At 36.9% G+C, this 19,846-nt stretch overlaps 3 protein-coding genes and 1 long non-coding RNA gene across 4 annotated transcripts; 3 read left to right on the top strand and 1 right to left on the bottom strand.

The window, feature by feature from the left end:
• The first annotated feature begins 4,951 nt into the window (after positions 1–4,951).
• LOC116111337 (secreted RxLR effector protein 161-like) lies at positions 4,952–5,545 on the top strand. The gene has a single exon (XM_031397533.1). It carries the CDS (start codon positions 4,952–4,954, stop codon positions 5,543–5,545), a length of 594 nt encoding a protein of 197 aa, XP_031253393.1.
• A 2,069-nt stretch (positions 5,546–7,614) lies between these two features.
• Positions 7,615–10,155, top strand: LOC116111338 (protein ACCELERATED CELL DEATH 6-like). The gene is made up of 4 exons (XM_031397535.1): positions 7,615–8,269; positions 8,371–8,849; positions 9,145–9,237; positions 9,442–10,155. Exons 1-4 carry the CDS (start codon positions 7,615–7,617, stop codon positions 10,153–10,155), a joined length of 1,941 nt encoding a protein of 646 aa, XP_031253395.1.
• Positions 10,156–12,683: 2,528 nt separating this feature from the next.
• Positions 12,684–14,223, bottom strand: LOC116111375. Its single transcript, XR_004125054.1, has 2 exons — positions 13,581–14,223; positions 12,684–12,971 (listed from the first exon to the last, which is right to left on the bottom strand). It is a non-coding gene; the product is annotated as an uncharacterized LOC116111375 (long non-coding RNA).
• Positions 14,224–14,326: 103 nt separating this feature from the next.
• On the top strand, positions 14,327–19,605 carry LOC116111365 (xylulose kinase 2-like). The gene is made up of 11 exons (XM_031397564.1): positions 14,327–14,566; positions 14,982–15,636; positions 15,722–15,810; positions 16,378–16,442; positions 17,539–17,594; positions 17,777–17,897; positions 17,978–18,052; positions 18,137–18,190; positions 18,585–18,679; positions 18,768–18,942; positions 19,242–19,605. Exons 1-11 carry the CDS (start codon positions 14,508–14,510, stop codon positions 19,472–19,474), a joined length of 1,677 nt encoding a protein of 558 aa, XP_031253424.1. The 5' UTR covers positions 14,327–14,507; the 3' UTR covers positions 19,475–19,605.
• Positions 19,606–19,846: the final 241 nt, after the last annotated feature.

The following is a 19,846-nucleotide window of genomic DNA, read 5'->3' on the forward strand; positions in this document are numbered from 1 at the left end:
TATATATAGGATAATATTGTAATTAAATATATAGTATAGGGTAAATTAGTAAATTATACTAAAATTTTCGGGCGGGCCTAAAGATGTACCATACCCGGCCCGTACCGAGGTCGGGCCTTAAAATCAAGCCCAGGCCCAGCCCAAGCCTGCCAACTCGGGTAAAGCCGCCCCTTTCGGGCCGGGCCGAGCCGGGTACCCGAAATGTCGGGCCCTTGCCATCTCTATTCAAAAGAGAATGAAGAAACTCAAAATAAAGTCCACCCAAGCCAAAGATGAGAGAGCCGAGAGTGAGAGAAAGTGAGAGATTGCTTTTGTTTTAATTGATTCAATTGAATTAAAATGGTATAAAACTTAATTTATTACCATGGTGAAGATCCAGCATGCATGAAGAGTGGTGGAGATGGAGAATGAAAGCATGAAAGCATGGATTAAAAAAAACGGTTTACATGCAAAGCTTGGATATGAGATTATACCTACTCCTTTGCTTTGGATTGATGAAGATTAGCTTCAAAGGATGAAACCTCTACACTTTAACACCACCTTGAGAGGTTTAGATAGTGGTCGTGGCTTTTAGAGAGAGTTTTGGTTTTGTTTGAGTGAACAATGTGTGTTATGAACAAAAATGCAACCTTTTGCATTATATATACTTGGGCAATTTTGCAATTATTATTTTTCACTTCAAAGCCCAATAAAATCTTATTTATAAAGGGACCCCATGAATTATTTAGCTGCCCTTTGAATAATCATATTATTCAAGGGCCTATGTAAACTAAACTAGTTTACAATGACAACCCATAAAGTTACCCTTTTACCTTTAACTATTAAAAGGTTATTTTGTTCATCTCATTAATCTTAACACTTTAAGATATAAAATTAAATATATAATTATTGCTTGACCATTTTAATCCTTAAAATGTCACAAATAGTTTTCTATGTAACTATTACCATGAAATCCCGTTATTACCCTCGGAGGTGCTAGCCCCTTCGAATAATCATTTCTCTCTCTCATCCTCTCTAACTTCTCAAGGCTATTGGTGTGACCATGTAGGTCCACCGTGGATTAGCCGTGGGCCGATTCTGGATGAATCCGAAAACCTGTCCGAAGGCCCAACGACTATGGTAAACATCTAGCAATGTGCCATAGTCCCTAAACCACAAGAAGAAATACTTCATCGAACCATTTCAGATCATACGTACCATGCAGGTAAAGTCCCTCCATTGAGATATCCTAATCGGTAGGATTCATGGAACGTCAAAATCCTAAACTCGATCTTCTATCGAATTATCGATCAATATGTCCGAAACTTGTCATCACAAACTTACTTTTGTATGACTAATAATAGACTCTGGCGAGATTCAGTTTTCTGACATTTATCGATGTTCGTCTAGGAACTCGAATCCGGATGGAGTCAGCGGTACTCCGATCCTATATTTCCGAGTCAATGGATCTCCTCTTGACCATCGTTCGTTTCCGCATATGAACAACGCATGACCAAATAGGCTTTATTGTACGAAACATGATTAGTCTCGTACTTATACACCGTATGAACCATACGATCCATATCAGATCCGACTACAATGTCTCAGGTCAAAGACTACATCGTGCACTGATATAACCAAACGAAACATTGACTACATGCTTTTCCAAGTGATTTGTCGTTATTCGGTCACGTTCGAAAAACGTTCACCAACCGTTAATCCATACCAATGCCCCAGTGACATGACTATCATCGTCATCCGTACTTATATCAACTCATGATATCTTTCGGAAGCATCCGGTATGCCTACTGTGCAATATGTGCCAAATTTATATTGCTTCCGTAAGGAACCTTTTCGATAACTCATTTACCTATTATGAAATCATCTGGACAATTAATACATACTTTATTTTAAATGCATGACTGAATAAAGGAAGCCATTTACATATATGAATTGAAGAACTCTTTCTTCTATTATTTATGATATATATAGATACAAGACAAAAGCTCTGAAACCGACAACACGAATGGTTTCTAGGCTACACTAATATACACTAACAAACTCCCACTTGCACTAAAGCCATTCGATGTTGTATCTCATACCCATCTTCTCAAGTGATGGTCCAATTGCTTCAGTGTCATCGCCTTAGTCAGTGGATCAGCTACATTTTCTGATGAGGAGTCTTCAGATCAAATCTCTCCAGCTCCAACGAATCTCCAAAATGTGATACTTACGCTGAATGTGTTTGGATTTTTGGTGTGCCCTTGGTTCCTTTGCCTGTGCAATAGCTCCAGTATTGTCACAGAACATGCTTATTGGGTAAGCCATGTTCGGAACCACACCAAGTTCAATTACAAACTTTCGCATCCAAACAGCCTCCTTTGCTGCTTCCGAAGCAGCAATGTATTCAGCTTCTGTAGTGGAGTCAGCTGTGGGTGTCTGTTTGGAACTTTTCCAACTAATAGCACCTCCATACATATAAAAATGTACCCTGACGTAGACTTTTACATCAATATCTGATTGGAAATCGAATCTGAGTATCCTTGAATGTTTAACTTGGAACATCCATAACTCAGAACTAGATCCTAGTTCTTCTCAAGTACTTAAGGATGATTTTACAACCGACCAATGTTTCTCCCCTGGTTTGATATAATCTGCTCGTAACACTTACACATAAGCTATATCAGGTCTTATACATAGCATTGCGTACATAAGCTACCTACGGCAGACGCATAAGGCACATTACGCATCTGCTGCCGCTCTTCATCGGTCTTTGGACCCCTCTCCTTAGAAAGATAAAGACCGTGAGTGAAGGGCAAAGACCTCCTTAGAGTTCTCCATGCTAAATCTTTTTAGCATTTTCTCTATGTACAATTTTGGGATAATCCAATTACCCTTTCGTTCTATCTCATAGACACGAATGCCAAGGACATATGTCGTTCCCTAAGTCTTTCATCGAGAAGGTTTTGGACGACCAAACCTAACCTCTGTCATCCTGCTATATCATTCCCATCAAAAGTATGTCATCTACATATAAATAAGAACGTGATGGCATGATCTTTAACCCATTTGTATACGCAGGGCACATCCGGATCTTGACAAAACCAAACGATTTGATTATGTCGTCAAATCGAATGTTCCAGCTTCTTGAAGCTTGCTTCAATCCATAAATGGATCGATGAATTTGCATACCTTATGTTTTTCAGTAGAGGATACAAAACCTATCGGTTGTTCCATATAGATGTTTTCCTCAATAAACCATTGAGGAAAGCTGTTTTGACACCATCTGCCAAATTTCATAATCATGGTATGCTGCGATGGCTAGCATATAACGGATGGATTTAATCATAGCTACAGGCGAGAAGGTTTCCTCATAATCCAATCCTTGTTTCTGAGTATAACCTTTCGCCACCAGTCGAGCTTTGAAGGTCTCTACCTCCCCATCCTTGCCAACTTTTCTCTTGTAGACCCATTTCAACCTATAGGAACTATTCCCTCAGGTAGATCCACAAGCGACCATACTTGATTGGCATGCATTGATTCTATCTCAGAATCCATCGCTTCCAGCCTTTTCCTGAATCTCTATCAGTATTGCTTCTTCGTAGCTTCTAGGATCATCACCATGATCATCTACTCCACTAAGTAAGATTCAAAATCTTGCTCATGTAGGAACCCATATCTCTCTAGAGGTTTCGACATTCTAGAAGACTTTCGTACTGGAACCATAGTATCTGATACTGAGGTTCGCTGAGTGGATGTTCATCTTCAGCAATCTCGGTTCTTGGCTCTTCGAACTCTTCCTTGAGTTCAATATTTTCCAACGCCGCCTTCCTCCAAGAACTTTTCTGGAAGCGCGCATTTCTACTGATCCAAACTCTTTGATCACTGGGAAGTAAAAGCAATATCCTAAACTATCTTTAGGATATCCAATGAACCGACCCTTCTCGATTTAACGTCCAGCTTATCAGATTTAACCAATTTAACATAAGCTGGGCAGCCCCAAATCTTCATATAATTCAGACTTGGACGTTTTCCATACCATATCTCATACGGTGTTTTCTGGACAGTTTTAAACGGGACCCTATTAAGGATGTGCATAGCGGTCTGGAGAGCGTACCCCCACAGAGACAATGTTCTTTTATTCATAATACATTTACAAGAGATAATGTTCTGAAACCGACAACACGATTGGTTCCTAGGGCATACACTAACACCTATGAGCTATGCTGAAGCTGCGAAGTCAAAAGAATGGAGAGATGCAATGAAGGAGGAGTTGAATATGATTGAAAAAAATGAAAACTGGAGGTTGGTTGAGTGATCGAAAGATCATCCAAGTCAAATGGATCTTCAAAATAAAGTTAAATCCTGATGGATCAATCAACAAATTCAAGGCTAGACTTGTAGCCAATGGCTACTCTCAACAATATGGAGTAGATTTTTTTGATATGTTTGCTCCAGTTGCAAGACATGACATGATCAGACTTCTCATCGCACTTACAACTCAGTTCAAATGGAAGATATATCAGCTAAACGTCAAGTCAGCCTTTTTGAATGGCTACTTGGATGAAGAAATATATGTGGAGCGACTAGAGGGCTCTATAATTAAAGAGGGCAAAGACAAAGCTTATTTGTTGAAGAATGCTTTATATGGATTGAAGTAGGCACCTAGAGCCTGGTATAGCTGAATAAATGAGTACTTGAGTGAACTTGGTTATACAAGAAGCCCAATGAACATACTCTTTATGTGAAGGAATCAGAAAACAATCTCATAATTGTTTCCTTATATGTTGATGACTTGCTAGTGACTGGAAATAATCTTGATTGAGTGGACCAGTTCAAGAGAGCAATGCATAGGGAGTTCAAGATGACAGATTTGGGGGAGATGACCTTCTTCCTTGGGATGGAGATATCTCCACATGGCATATTTATCTGTTAGAGAAAACATGCAAATGAGATCTTGAAGAAGTTTAATATGGAGAGTTGTAATCCAATGAGTACTCCACTGGTTCTAAACCAAAAGATGAGCAGAGATGGTGGAGGTTACAAAGTTGATGAAAGTAGATACCAAAGCATGATCGGGTGTTTACTATATCCGACAGCGACCAGACTTGATCTCATGTATGCTGCTAACCTCTTATCGAGGTTTATGAATGAGCCAAGCAAAGTCCACTTGCAAGCAAACAAAAGGGTGATGCGATATGTTAGAGGAAATGCAGACCTCAAGATATGGCATAGAAGGTCTAAAGACTTCGACTTTGTTGGATATACATATAGCGATTGGGCAGGATCAGTTGATGACATGAAGAGCACATTGGGGTTTGTGTTTTTCTTAAATTCAAGAGCAATTAGCTGGTTGTCCAAGAAGCAAGAAACATTGGCTCAATCAACTGTAGAAGTAGAATACATCGTTGTAGCTGCTGTAGTGAATCAAACGATTTGGCTAAGGAAGATCCTAAGGCATATGAAGCTAGAACGACGTGAGCCAACAACAATCTTTTGTGACAACCAATCTACCATTGCTATGGCCAAGAATCTTGCGTTTCATGGCGGATCAAAGCATATATAGATCAAGTATGATGTTGTTCATGAAGCCGAGCAGAACAAAGAAGTGAAGATCGTTCATTGTCAACCTGAAGAATAAGCAGCAGAAATTTGACAATAGGATTATGCAAATCCAAGTTCGAAGATTTAAGGTTCAGACTTAGTGTTTCCCGAAAAGATATCAAGGAGGAGTGTTATGCCATGTGATATCTTTCTAGAAACATGAGGAATGAGATCTAAAGGCTTTGCAATCTGAAGCTAGTGACAAGATTTGCTAGATAAGAAGGATGCGAGCCGAAGTAGATGTGTTCATAAGCATGTGTCGCAATGAGCATGTGATCTGGAAGAAGCGATCAGAAGGTAATGCGATCTGGAAGTAATACAGGAAAATATCCAAGCGATCAAATGAGCTTGCGATCAGAAGCATTATGCATCTTACCTGAAAGAGGTCGTTGATTAAGAGCCATCATTAATGTTCTCAGAGACAGTCAACTACTCGGAAGAGTTTAGCTGTTTTTTAGGGATAAGACTGACAAATGTCAAATTGTTTAGGAATGTTTGGCTCTAATCTATTAACTTGTAAAAATGTCTACAATCTAGGATAGCATTTAATGCTCTGTAAAATAGGCATGTTTGTGACATATACAATGATGTAATTAGCGTGTATATAAACGTTTTTTGAGATAATGAAAAAATGTGTGTGCATTCTTTCCTTTGCATTCTCTAGCTTGTAAACCCGACATTGAATCTCAGCAGGAATAAAGCAAATACAACCAAATATCCATTCCCTACTCTTTCTTAGATGCCATATGGCAATGTGATGCACATTGCATCACAATTTTTATTTTACATATATATATAACGTTTGAATCTCAACAAGGAATAAAGCAAATACAACCAAATATCCAGTCACTACTCTTTCTTAGATGCCAACGTGAAGCACATTCACAATTTTTATTATTATTATTAAAAAAAAAAAAAAAAGAACAAGAAGAAAAGTATAAAGGCAAGATACAAATAAAGTAAAGAAACTGTAACGTAGAAGTTGAAGCTTACAGTTACAGATGGAAAATTTCCGAACAAGAAGATTTAATTAATAACTTCTGAGAAACATGATTTGAATTTGAAAGTTGTCCTACCTTTTGAGTTAACTCGGGTTACAAATATCTTCTTGTGTAGCAATAAATTTATTATCTCTCTACATACTTTACACTAAACTTATTCAAAGTTATATATATAATAAAGTTTCAGTCAAGATGGCACCTGATTAAAAGAAAAAAAAGCTTAAAATATGATAATTATAATAAACGAATAAAAAACTTCCAAGCATAAAGATGAGATTAATCCTTTTTGCTACTGATTTCCCGAATCCGGTAGTGAAGTGCTAGAGAAATTAAGCAGTGAGTCCCTTATTTTTTTAGCTACATTCAATCTGAAGGCTCTTCAACTACTTCAGTTTCCTGTTGTGTTAACTTATTACAAAGTTACTCCTAAACCTAATATTGCTACTCTTTTTTTATTTAGTTATCTCTGGCTCACAGAGTTCTGATTTTCATGACGAACTGCCCCCAAATCCAAGACTATAGACCCCTCCCGTCCGTCAAAAAGAGAACTCAACGCCAAGACCCAATCTTTGAAATTATACAAAATAATATTCACTTATATTTAAGTCATTTAACATTAGTCTAAAGTAAAAGAAGCAAATGAACTAGGCAATTAAACAAAATTTTTGAGTTCTCAATTACCTGAGAAATATGACTAAAGTTATTGCTTCAGATTGAATAAAGTTACGAGAATTTGCAGTTTCGGAACTTTCACTTGCTTTTCAGATTCAGTTGCAACTACAATCATTTGATTTGTTACCAGAACCTAAGATTTTTCCATCCTGCTGGCTTTTTTCTTCTTCTTCTTGTTGTCTCTTTACATTCCTTCTTTTTAGGAGAATAGTGTCAATATGAGTTCAAGTATTGATGCACTGAGTCAAATGAAAGTAAGCTTCACTTTTGATACATATATAAGCCATTTACCTTCTACTCGTGGTTGGTCTAGTTTTAACAGCATTTACATTTCCTAATTGCAGGTTCATCTTAGAAAATGATCGAGGAACGTGAACTTATTCGAGTCACAAGGGATGGCAATGCCAATAGTTATCCCTTCCGTGACATGTCTCATCGGGACATGTCAGATATAATTTTCAAAAAACTCGGCCCCTTAAATAACTCACTACTTCACCTGGCGGCAAGCTTTGGTAATGAAGACCTCACCAAGCTCATGGCTGGTCAATTTCCCACTTTGATTATCCAGACAAACTCCCACGGCGACACTCCACTTCATGTTGCCGCTAGAGTTGGGATGCTTAGCACAGCAGAAATACTAGTGAACCATGAAAAAGATTTGCATCCAGACGAACCACGCCCGCTGAGGATGAAGAACAATGAAGGAAACACAGCTTTGCATGAGGCTTTATTAGCGCTACAACTAGCTCCTAAATCCAAGCATTCTAAAAATCCAGCGAAGAAAGGTGAAGGAGATGAAATGGCTTATTTCTTGGCGGAACATACAGGTCCGGAGCATGTGTGCAATTGCGAGAACAAGGCAAATCAGTCTCCTTTATGTCTGGCGGTTGAGTATGGCAACCGGCACTTTCTTGAACATTTTTTTAATGTTATACCTGTGCCTGATCGTGTTGACTGTTCAGCTACTGCAAAGTGCCTGATGCAACTCATGGCTGAGGATAAATTAAATAAAGGTGGATACTTCCACCTCTCAATCCGTTGAAATTTTGAGTTTTTTAATCTTCTGTTTGATCTATTTAGATGTAATTATTATTTTTAATTATTTTACGTACAGAGGCATTGGAATTAATTCATAAGGAGAAGCCGAAGCTACTAGAAGCACGAGATGAAGCTGAGAACACTCTACTTCATAGTGCAGCATCCACAGGCCATCTGAAGGAAGTTCGTTATCTCTTAGAAATTATGAGTGATAACGTTTTATGTAAAAATAAACAAGGCTCCTATGCTATCCATGTTGCAAGTGAAAAGGGGTATGTCAAAATTGTGGGGGCGTTGCTTGAACAATGGCCTTATCCAAATGAAATTCTCGATGCTGAAGGCCGGAGCATTCTTCACGTCGCGGCCAAGAGTGGGAACGAGTATCTGGTAAGGCACATATTGAAGTGGAACAAATCGGATTCGGATATGCTTATTAACATGAAGGACCGCGATGGAAATACACCTTTGCATTTAGCAGCAAGGCATGGCCATTGCTTGGTGGTGGGCACTCTTTGCTCGACAAGCGAAGAAACGCAGCTCTTAAGAACAAGACAGGCCGCACGGCCTACGACGTTGCTTTAAATGTCGTGAAGCAATCTGATGAAATGCTAGATGAAGAGAATAACAAAGAGGTACCTGATAAACAGTCTGAGAAGGTATGAATGCATGCATGGTTAACTGATTTTCTAGTTAGATAATTAAAAATAGGAAGAAAAAAAAAAAGTTACAATTTAACGACTCAAATGATAAACAATCAACCCTTATTTGTATTATATATCGTTACTTATTGTACACTCTGTTTATTCAGCCTGAGTCAATTCATCATGCCTAATTTTCTGAGGTGATGCAGGACAAACATGTTGATGCGAAGATTGATGGTGTGACTAAGAATGAGAAACCTTCTGCAAAAGTAGATCACTCCACACCAACGCCATTTGGAATGGTATAGACCAATATGAAACTTTCAAAATTAAACCAACTATTCATTAATTAGTATCATAAATTTACTATGTAAGAATTTTCTCTGTGATTTGAAGGAATTATATCATTAATTAATGATAAAATAATATTACTTATCACATTATCTCACAATTATATGTTGTGGCTTGAGTCTAATATATAATTTGATATTGAAATTGAAATGCAGCTTACGACGCTATCTGTGTTATTTCTGGTGCATCTTTTTGCTGTGTTTCGTAGATACAGAATTAACAGTGGGTTAAGGACAATCGAAGATCTACGTTATAAAGTTAGAAGCAAGAAGGCAACAGAACAAGAAGATGTTTATCAGAAGATAAATGCTTTTCTTGTGGTAGCAACACTTGTAGTTGGCGTGGCGTTTGCTGCTTCGGTTCAAGTAGGCAGTAGTGATATTGGTGACAATAAGGGTGGTGATGATTCAAAAAACAATAACACTACTTATCTCTTTAATCTAAATGAAACAACCATTAAAAAAGTTGAGAAATCAGCGCTACAGCTTTTTGCAGTTTCGGACACATTTGCTATGAATGCTGCGGTGATAGGAGCCACCCTACTGTGTTGGGCACAACTAATTCACACCAATCTTGCATCTTTATTGGTTCTTGCCGGATATGCATTTGTGGCTATCAGTATTGCCATGCTCGAAATCGCCTATTCCTCCTCCATATTATTTAAACTTCATAGTTATACCTTAGGGGCTTTTATTCCAATTATTATCTTGCACTACACCTGTTTTTGCATTCAATTCTCAGTATCCATGGCGGTGCTGATTTCACCCCTGAGGGAAACTCTGGTTATGGTCTTTTATTTCTTTATCTATTTAGGCCATTATGCTGCATACCGCTTCTGCACCTTCTTTGTTCCACCAATTCTTAGTTAGTTAGCATCATTTCTTAAGAATATTAGTGTTTTATTAATTTTCTGTAAACTGTGCTGCAGATTGACTTCTATAATTATACTATAAAAACATTTGCCAATACTAATAACCAAGTTATTTTCCTGTGTGGTGCATTCAATATTTATACATTTTTCCCACGGGCTACATATATTTGTCATGTTTGTGTAGACTATGTTTTTGTATTCAAAAGCGAGGCAACTGGTCTCAACTAGAATTGTCAACTTGAGCACCAACTCTAAGTTGAATATGATCGACAAAAGAAAAATTACACTCAAGGCGCGATTGGTCCAAATAATACTGTATTACGGAGAATGTTATATTAATGAAAATATAGATTACTTTAAAGATTATTGGGAATGTTTAGGAAAATGTGTTTGTTAGGTTGAAATAAATTTGTGGATATGTTATATTGATGTGTTTGGTTGGGAGGATAAATTGGTGAGTATGCTATATGGATTACTAAATTACCCTCCTTTTAAAATATTAATATAATATTATTGTTATTATTATTATTTGAATCATTTCTTTTAACCCTCAACATTTGAAATTTTGCTAAAACACCTTAGCCATATAAAACTTTAATTTGTAACAAAATCACCCACACCCACCCCAACCATTACTGGCAGCCAGCCATCACCGTCGGTCATTGTCGATAGTCGTCGTAATGATACATGACTAGCCTGATCTAACCAGTTGTGCTCCAGTAAGGTCGTTTCTGGCCATTTTTCGACCAGATCTAGTTGTGAAAAGGCCACCATTTCACGACCAAATATCTGACCTTTTCAGAACCAAATTTGACAAAAATGACTTGACCAACACACAGCCAACCAAATCCGGTTGACCGTGTGTCGTTCTGGTGATTGCTGGCGGCCGACAGTCCTCTTAAGTCTTAGGTGGTTGAGGTGGTGGCTATGGTCTTGGGTAATTTGGTTGATGTACAAGGGTATTTCTGTCTTAAAAATACCGAGTATGAGGTTAAAATTGTCCATAATTTTTTTGTAAATTGTTTAGATAACAAGGCATTATTGTCCTAAAATTTTATTAATAAGGGGTAAAATAACAAAATTAAGATTACTAAGTAATCTTAAAATGCCTAAGAAAATATAGGTAATAAAATTACCTCCTATATTACCAACAATAATTACTATTGATTTTGGAAGATTATTGAAATCTTATATTACTTGCACTGTTTTAAAACCTGGACCGGACCGGTCCAACTGGGACTTGGATGATTCTCCAGTCCGATTTAGGTTTTAGGGAGTTTTTGTAGTATTTCAAATTTTTAGGGACTAATAGTAATTTTTAGGGGTGTTTTGGAGATATGTCAAAAGTTTAGTGGTTATTTGGTAATTTTTGGGGCATTTTAAATAAATAAAAATTTTAGGGACTAATTTGACATTTTTAGGGTATTTTTGTAATATACTAAAATTTAAGAGATTAATTTATAATTTAAAAAAATAAAACTATTTTTGACATCACTGGTCCAACCGGTTGAACTGGTCGACTCGTGACCCAGTTACCTTACCAAGTCTCACAACGGGTGGGGTTTTAAAACAATGATTACTTGACAACCAAACGTAGTAATCAAATAATATAAGATGACATTACCTCAGTGATAGGAGATTACCCTCAACCAAACACATAATTAGGGTGATGGTAACACATTCTTTATAATATTTAATAAAATTTTCAAAAGATCCAATAAGAATATCTCATTTGTATGAATTGTTTACGAAAACAGCCTTCTCCAACAGTTATGTAGACAAACGTGCTTTGTTTATATGGAAAATTATGATAATATCATTGTTTTAAAACCCGATCCAGCCCTACCGTTTTAATCGGGACCCAAAAGCTTCACCGGGTTGGGTTTACATTATTCTTATTCACCAAAAACCTTAGAATTTGGGATGACAATTGACGAACAATTGAAGGCCAGGATGTTGGGGCTTTAAAGAGAAGGTGTCAATGAGTGTAATGGTGGCGGCCGAAAATTAAAAAGCATTGGCAGTAGCAACGACAAGCTTTTATCGGCGACTGACGAGGCTAAAGGGGGGAGAGTGAGGTGGCTTTTGGTTGGGAGGAAGAGGGGAGTATTTTCGGGGTGATGAGGAGGGTTGTTGATGCCAACGTCGATGAGATCTGGCTTGGAATGCTGCTGACGATGTTAGTGTTGGTGAGATTTAACCGAAATCGAATCGATATCGACCAGATCTTTGATAGATTTTCAGGGGAATGAGCTCAAGGGATGATTGAAGTTCCATTTGGGGTGTCACTGCCGTCAAACAGTTGCTGGCCGATTCGTATTTGGAGTGTGTTTGCTAAATTTCCAACCTACAAAGACTTAACATAATTTTTAGGGGTATATTTGCTAAATTTTAAAATTTCAAGAGTGTATTTACTGGTCAAACCGGTCACCTAGGACCCGAAAACTTTGCCAGGTTTCATCCCGATTGGATTTTAAAACATTGGATAATATTTCAATCATTCAAATAGGGAAGAAAAGCATCATCTTGAAGACATTTAAAATTTTTCTCAAACCTTTTATTATTCATATTCAAAAAATACGGTTTTTCAGATAACATATAATATTTCGATCATTCAAAACCCAAAACTGTGATTGGGGCAGTGTCTATACAAGGAAATACAATTCCACCAACTCAAAGTTGGTCAGAAGCTTATCCTCCTTAAACCTTTATATTGAATTTCATCCTGCTCTGGGCCGATAGGAATTAGATAGTAACACTTCCATTTCCTATCCATCATCCGAGTTTGAGGTCAAACCCTTGTCACCTGTTTGCCTAATTATGGTAAAAAGAAAAATGAGGAAAAAGGATGAAGAAAGAAATATCCAAATAATCAAACTAAGTCGGGAGATTTATATTTTAAAATTAAAGATTTTGGAACAGACAGAAATAATAAAATCGAATTAGGGCTTGCAATGAGGCAAGAAATCAATGGCACAGACATTGTTTTTAATAAGTGAGATAACCAGCGCAGACATGCAAGTAAGTTTATTTTTTCTTATCTTCAGTCACTACCCATTCAGAGAGAGCCAGTGAAGAGGAAAGGACTGAATTTACAGAAAAGTTAACAAGTAGAAACTGCTTCTATAGTCTAAGCTTGTGAAAATGAAATATCAGATAAAAATGTCAATATGCGCATGCAGCTACAAAGCACAGAATGAAGCATTGCAGGAAACTGACTTGGAATATGCAATGAGGAGTTGAGGACCTATAGTGTCAATATCAAAAGTAGTGATATATTCAAGTCAAAGACATGAAAAAAGAAACGAGTGAATTAGAACAAATAATGATTGACTGGGATACGGTAAATATCATGACAGCATTTTACAAAAATATAGGCCTATATTAAGCAGTTAGGTTGATGGAAAGGTAAAGCATTTCTACCTTCTCATTAATCCTGATAGTCCAAGCATCAGTTTTGGATCCATAAACAGGGTCTCCAACCACATAGGTCGGTGGGTGAACAAAATTCCTCAGGAGTGGAACCCTATCAGGAGCATATTCATCATCACTATCATAATATCGATCTGGTCTGAGCACTTTGAGTACCATGGCTAGGAGAAAAGATAGCCCCTGCATGTGAAGGGGTGAACTGCAATATAAGAACCAAAGAGACACAAAAGCTAATGCTAGAAGTTTAAACAATTATCATGTTAAATCTGGAAACCACAAACATTTTTTTTTTCTTCTTTTAGGCGATTGAGCAACAGATAGACCCCAACCTAATCACTACCTCCAACAAGGTCAACCTGACACCTCTAAATATGGGAGATTCACGTGGCTAAAAAGATGTTCGCCAAGTGAGGCAAAAGGAAAAAAAGAGTTTTGGAAAAACTCAAAAAAGAAAGAATGTAGATGGAGCATTTTCAACCAAAAAGCATACAAACCAAATACTCTTACACATCACATATTATTATTTGTTTACTATCTTTTTCAGTCTCATCTAAAAGGCATCCCAAACTAGTATCATCACTTAAAAAACAGAGGCAGATCCGATTACTGCAGAAGAAATTGATCAAGGGAAGCAATCACTATAGGACCTAATAAAAACCAAATGACACTTTTGGGATCTATGAATATGGTTTAGCATNAAAAAAAAAATCACATAAAATCCCTAAGATTTGATTATGAAATCGAACACTCAAATTAACACAATCAAAGGAGGGAGGAAATATGACATGATTTCTAAAATTTCCTTAAATATCGAGACAGATTTTATTTTTTTTAGTCAAACGGTTACTATTACTACAATATAAATAGGGATAAACTGAAACACTGCGCAAGCCCAAAGTCTCTTCTGTTAACTCAACAATGGAAGATTTTTCTCTCCCACAGGATTCTTTTTTCCTCGGATTTGACAGCTCTACTCAGTAAGTCTTTATCTTTTGGGCACTGTTAGCTCTATTTAATATTTTTTTTTTCCTGTGATTTTGCCAAATTTAGTTCATAATATTAGCATTTTTAATTTTCGTGTAATATAATGGAATGAAACTGTTCTGATCAGCCTTTTGTGCTCGCTTCTTTACGTTAATATTGATCTTTCTTCTATTGGGTTATAATTCGATTATTCATTTTTCTTTGGAATAAGTTTATTTGTTATTTGAATTCTATGAGACTCATTAAATAATCTGTCTGGTAAGTGACAAAACATTTTATTTGTCAGTCTTTTGATGTTTCTCCGATTTGGTTTTATTATGATTATTGATTTCTCCTGAGAATTATGTATAGAATCAATATTGTATGTAATTTTGATTGACTGAGGTTGTTTGTTTGTTTGTTTTTAAGGTCCTTGAAGGCAACTGTCTTGGATTCCAATCTCAACATTGTCACTTCAGAGCTAGTTCATTTTGACTCTGATTTGCCCCACTACAAGACCAAAGATGGAGTTTATAGAGATCCTTCAGTTAATGGAAGAATTGTTTCACCCACCTTAATGTGGGTGGAAGCTTTGGATCTCATTCTTCAAAAATTCTTGAAATCAAAATTAGATTTCTCGAAAATTGCTGCTGTTTCTGGTAGTGGACAGCAGCATGGTAGTGTTTATTGGAAGAATGGTAGTGCTGCAGTTTTATTTTCTCTGGATCCAAAGAAGCCATTGGTTGATCAGTTTGGCAGTGCTTTTTCGATTAATGAATCTCCTATATGGATGGATAGCAGCACCACTCTTCAATGTAGGGAGATAGAGAAGGCTGTTGGTGGTGCACTGGAGTTGTCCAAACTTACAGGGTCACGTGCTCATGAAAGATACACTGGACCACAGATTAAGAAGATATTTGAAACGCAGAAAGATGTTTATGAGAATACTGAGAGGATTTCCCTTGTTAGCTCTTTTATGGCATCCCTCCTGATTGGGGCTTACGCTTGTATTGACGAAACTGATGGTGCAGGGATGAACTTGATGGATATCAAGCAAAGAGCATGGTCTAAAATAGCTTTAGAGGTTTGCTGTGACTATTGTTTCATAGTTCTCTGGTACATTTCTTGCTTCATTGTAGCTCAAGTTTGTTGAATTTTACTGTTAACAGGCTACAGCTCCAGATTTGGAGAAAAAACTTGGAAAGATAGCGCCAGCCCATGCTGTTGCAGGTCATATTGCACCCTACTTTGTGGAGAGGTTAGTAGCAGAGTGTTTGTTAGTTCACTTTTGTTGTGATATTCTTTTGAGATTTCCAATATGTTTCCTCTCATTGGCTAAGCTTTCTCATCCTCTTGTTTTTATGTTTATTGGCTTGAGAATATGAATATGGATGAGGGATTACTGAAATAGAGAAATGGATGTGTTTGGAAATCTTGTTGTCAACTTAAGTGGACAAGAAGTATGTTAAGACCCAAAAATAAAGCCAATGAACTCCTGATCATAAAGGTTGTCTTAAAAATTTCCAGTGTGATACAAAAGTGCAACATGTCGGCATCTACTATGGATATGCTTCGCTATTAAAATGGCAAGAACAAGCCCATTTGTGCATCTCTGCACCGTGCAAATTTGTGAGTAACATGGCTATGGATATTTTTTGTGCCCAAAAACTAGGTGAACTAAGAATATAAAAATTACTGTGTGCCACTATACTAGTCATCCAACCAAATTTCAGTTTATAAGTAATTGATTTAATCCGCATATATTTGTGGTACCTTGCTGTTCAAGTACTTACTTTATGGATCTAACTTCATTTACTTCTTCCAGGTATCATTTCAATAAGAATTGCTTGGTTGTTCAGTGGTCGGGAGACAACCCTAACAGTTTAGCAGGTTCAGGATTCTCATTATCTCTAAGTTCTGCTATTTTATTTAACCCGCTCCTATTTTATTGAGTACACTCCTTTTGATATCTTGTATGTCATTTTAATTACCCAGTTCATCATCAATTTCTGTACCATGTGTTCTAATGGTTTGTGCAGTTCCACTAAGTGGATTTTTTGTTGAAGTTGCTGTTGCTGATACATGACATCGTTGCTTTTTACCGCTAGCATGGCTTTATGCTATGTTTTTTTTAGAGCGTATTCAGATATTGCATTTGTCATAATTGACACTTGTGTATAAATGTAGAATAATACTACTTTTACAAAGTATATATACAAAGTGATGTATCACATCATGATTGGGAAAGTAAAGATGTAAAGTCAACTCATTAAATGCATGTATATGATGTGTCAATTAATATGTAATGCTGCATCACTTTGTATAATTAACTTTGTATACAAATTTTGTAAGAGTAGTACTGCTCATAAATGAAATAGGGTATGGAGCACAAAATTGGGAGTCAAATACTGGTCATTAAAAAAAAAATAATAAGAGGGAGAAGAAACTAGGTTTGCATATGCCTACAGGACTCTCCATGATGATTAAAAACGAGAGACAGAAACCAAACACATGTACAGATAGACCTGCACATCTATATCTGTCGCCGTTTCACATAGCCTCTGAAAATTTAGAATCTTAAGACAGAATAATGAGGTAAAGAGCATCTGCTATTGACTCTGCATTAGTGATGGTAGAAAACAAAGGATAAAGATTTATGGGCAGTCCATTTCAAATATTGTAAGTGGTGTCTGTTTGGATTAGGTTTGTTACTAGTGGTAGATATAAAAGGCATGCATATGTGAAGCAATGGCTACAAAAGAGACTTATATCCCTGCATGCCTTATACTTTGAGCTTTTCATATTTCTTTTCTAAAATCTATTTTCAACCTATCTGGCATTTGACTTATTTCGCAGCTACATTCTACAAAATTTTAAAGTGAAATTTGTCCAATATCTTCTGTTTCTCTTGCCAATCCTCCTCTTCAGTGCATGTTTATCTGTTTGTCTTAATCTTTTGTCAACAAGAAGTTCCTGAAACTTGCAGGTTTGACACTAAGCACTCCTGGAGATCTGGCAATTAGTCTTGGCACCAGTGACACTGTAAGAATATATCTAGCCTTTCAAATGCCTTGGAATTTGATTTTTCTTTCTTGTAGACCCTCAGCAATTAATTCACACCTGTTATATGAGATATAGTGTGGCCCTACTGTTGAGGCTTTATTTTAGTTATTTGGGACTCTGGTCACTATGTTCTACTTCAAATCTGATCCTGGTTTTTGCAGGTCTTTGGGATCACTGATGATCCCCAACCTAGATTAGAGGGTCATGTTTTTCCTAATCCTGTTGACACAAAAGGCTATATGGTAATGTTGGTTTATAAAAATGCTTCTCTGACTCGTGAAGGTAAAACCGATCTCTATTTTTAATGCATTCTAATGAAAGCCACACAGTAGTCCCCAATCTGATCAAAAATTTAATTTAAGATGTGCGTAACCGCTGCGCGGAGAAATCTTGGGAAGTTTTTGATAAGTTTCTGGATCAAACACTGCCTCTAAATGGTTTGTAAATGCATTCTTCCAATTACTTTTCCTGGATGATTGCTGCATCTGTTCTCTGTTTACTAAATCTCGTTCCTACAATAGGTGGGAAGATGGGTTTCTACTACACAGAGCATGAAATTCTTCCTCCTCTACCAGGTCAGTTTTTTTCTTTTTTCTTCATTATATTTGCTTATACATTGGCGAGTTTGTCATTTATGGCTTTTCTCCTACTAAAATCATGCAAAAGATTTGAAATTTATCAATGGTTTTAGTCTTATCTCTCTGTGTTTCCTCTTCTCAATGTTATTGGAAATTAAAAAAGGGCATGTTTTTCCTGTCACATTAAATTTAGACCCAAGTAATTCTATGACTCATAAAAGCCTGTATAGCGACACCCATCGAATGGAGGCTTGGGGTGCTTGTTTTGTATTGCAAAAGTAGTTTTAATTGATAATCTATAGTTGTATTTGCTCCCTTGTTTATGTAACATTACATTGATATCATATAAAAATGCATCAAGTAATAAACTGACTCTAATTTGTAAATTCAGTTGGTTTCCACCGCTACATTCTTGAAAATTTCACTGGAGAAACTCTGGATGGCTTGAAAGAAGTTGAAGTTAAGGAATTTGAGCCTCCTTCTGAGGTTAGTAATTTTCAATAATCTGTTTTCATGGGCCAGCTAGGTTCTCCAACCTTTCTTTTCTCAGAAAATCAAACAAATCCATATACAGGTCCGGGCATTGATTGAGGGCCAATTGCTCTCAATGCGAGCTCATGCAGAAAGATTTGGGATGCCATCTCCTCCAAAAAGAATCATAGCCACTGGTGGAGCATCAGCAAATAAAAGTATTCTGACCTGTATATCATCAATTTTTGGCTGTGATGTGTATACGGTACAGAGAACTGGTATGTGGTTCTTGCATCTTATATTGTTTGTGATGATCAATGATCTTGTTTGAAACTGAATACAGAAAACACGACTAGAATTTTTACCTGAACTTGTAGTTCTCATTGGAGAAGACAAATGCTTTTCTTTAGTTTCAAATTATAGCAGATGAAGTTCCTCCAGTCAAAAAAGATTTCATGTAGCCCAAGGGTTACCTGTGAAACTCTCCTATTAGGCGTGCTCATTCTACTTGTCTGTGTCCTTGTTTTTACAATTCTCTGCCTTCGATGATGGATCAACCTTTGTTCTTGTTTAACAGATTCAGCTTCCCTGGGAGCTGCATTGAGGGCTGCTCATGGTTACCTGTGCAGCAAAAAGGGAAGCTTTGTGTCAATCTCCAGCATATACAAGGACAAGTTGGAGAAGACATCTCTCAATTGCAAGCTTTCTGTCACTGCTGGAGACCAAAACCTTGTTTCTAAGTACGCCGTGATGTTGAAGAAAAGAATGGAAATAGAGAAACGCCTTGTAGAAAAATTGGGCCGCATTTAAGAAGCCCCTAGAAAAGCCACACTGATGCGTACAGGACTCTTAGTCAAAGAACGTTTATATGAATGGAATTAGTACTGTAATAACAGGATTATATTTCGCAAGTAAATAAAAACTAGCATTTATAAACTCTTCATCGAGTGTCACTAGAAGAATACTCTGTTGATAAACCATTGGGTTTCAGATTTTTTAATTTTACTCTGACAACCGGTGTTACTGTGTAGGACTTGGCAACTTGGTGATGATCTCTACTGTTATTTATGTCCAATACCAAGTATAGGGCCATAGGCAATACCAAGTATAGGGCCATAGGCAACTAACTAAACATTCAACAATGCTATGGACACTAGCACTATGCATCGAATTGTTACACCG

Source organism: Pistacia vera, unplaced genomic scaffold (assembly GCF_008641045.1).
Source record: "Pistacia vera cultivar Batoury unplaced genomic scaffold, PisVer_v2 Contig631, whole genome shotgun sequence".
Classification (NCBI taxonomy): domain Eukaryota; kingdom Viridiplantae; phylum Streptophyta; class Magnoliopsida; order Sapindales; family Anacardiaceae; genus Pistacia; species Pistacia vera.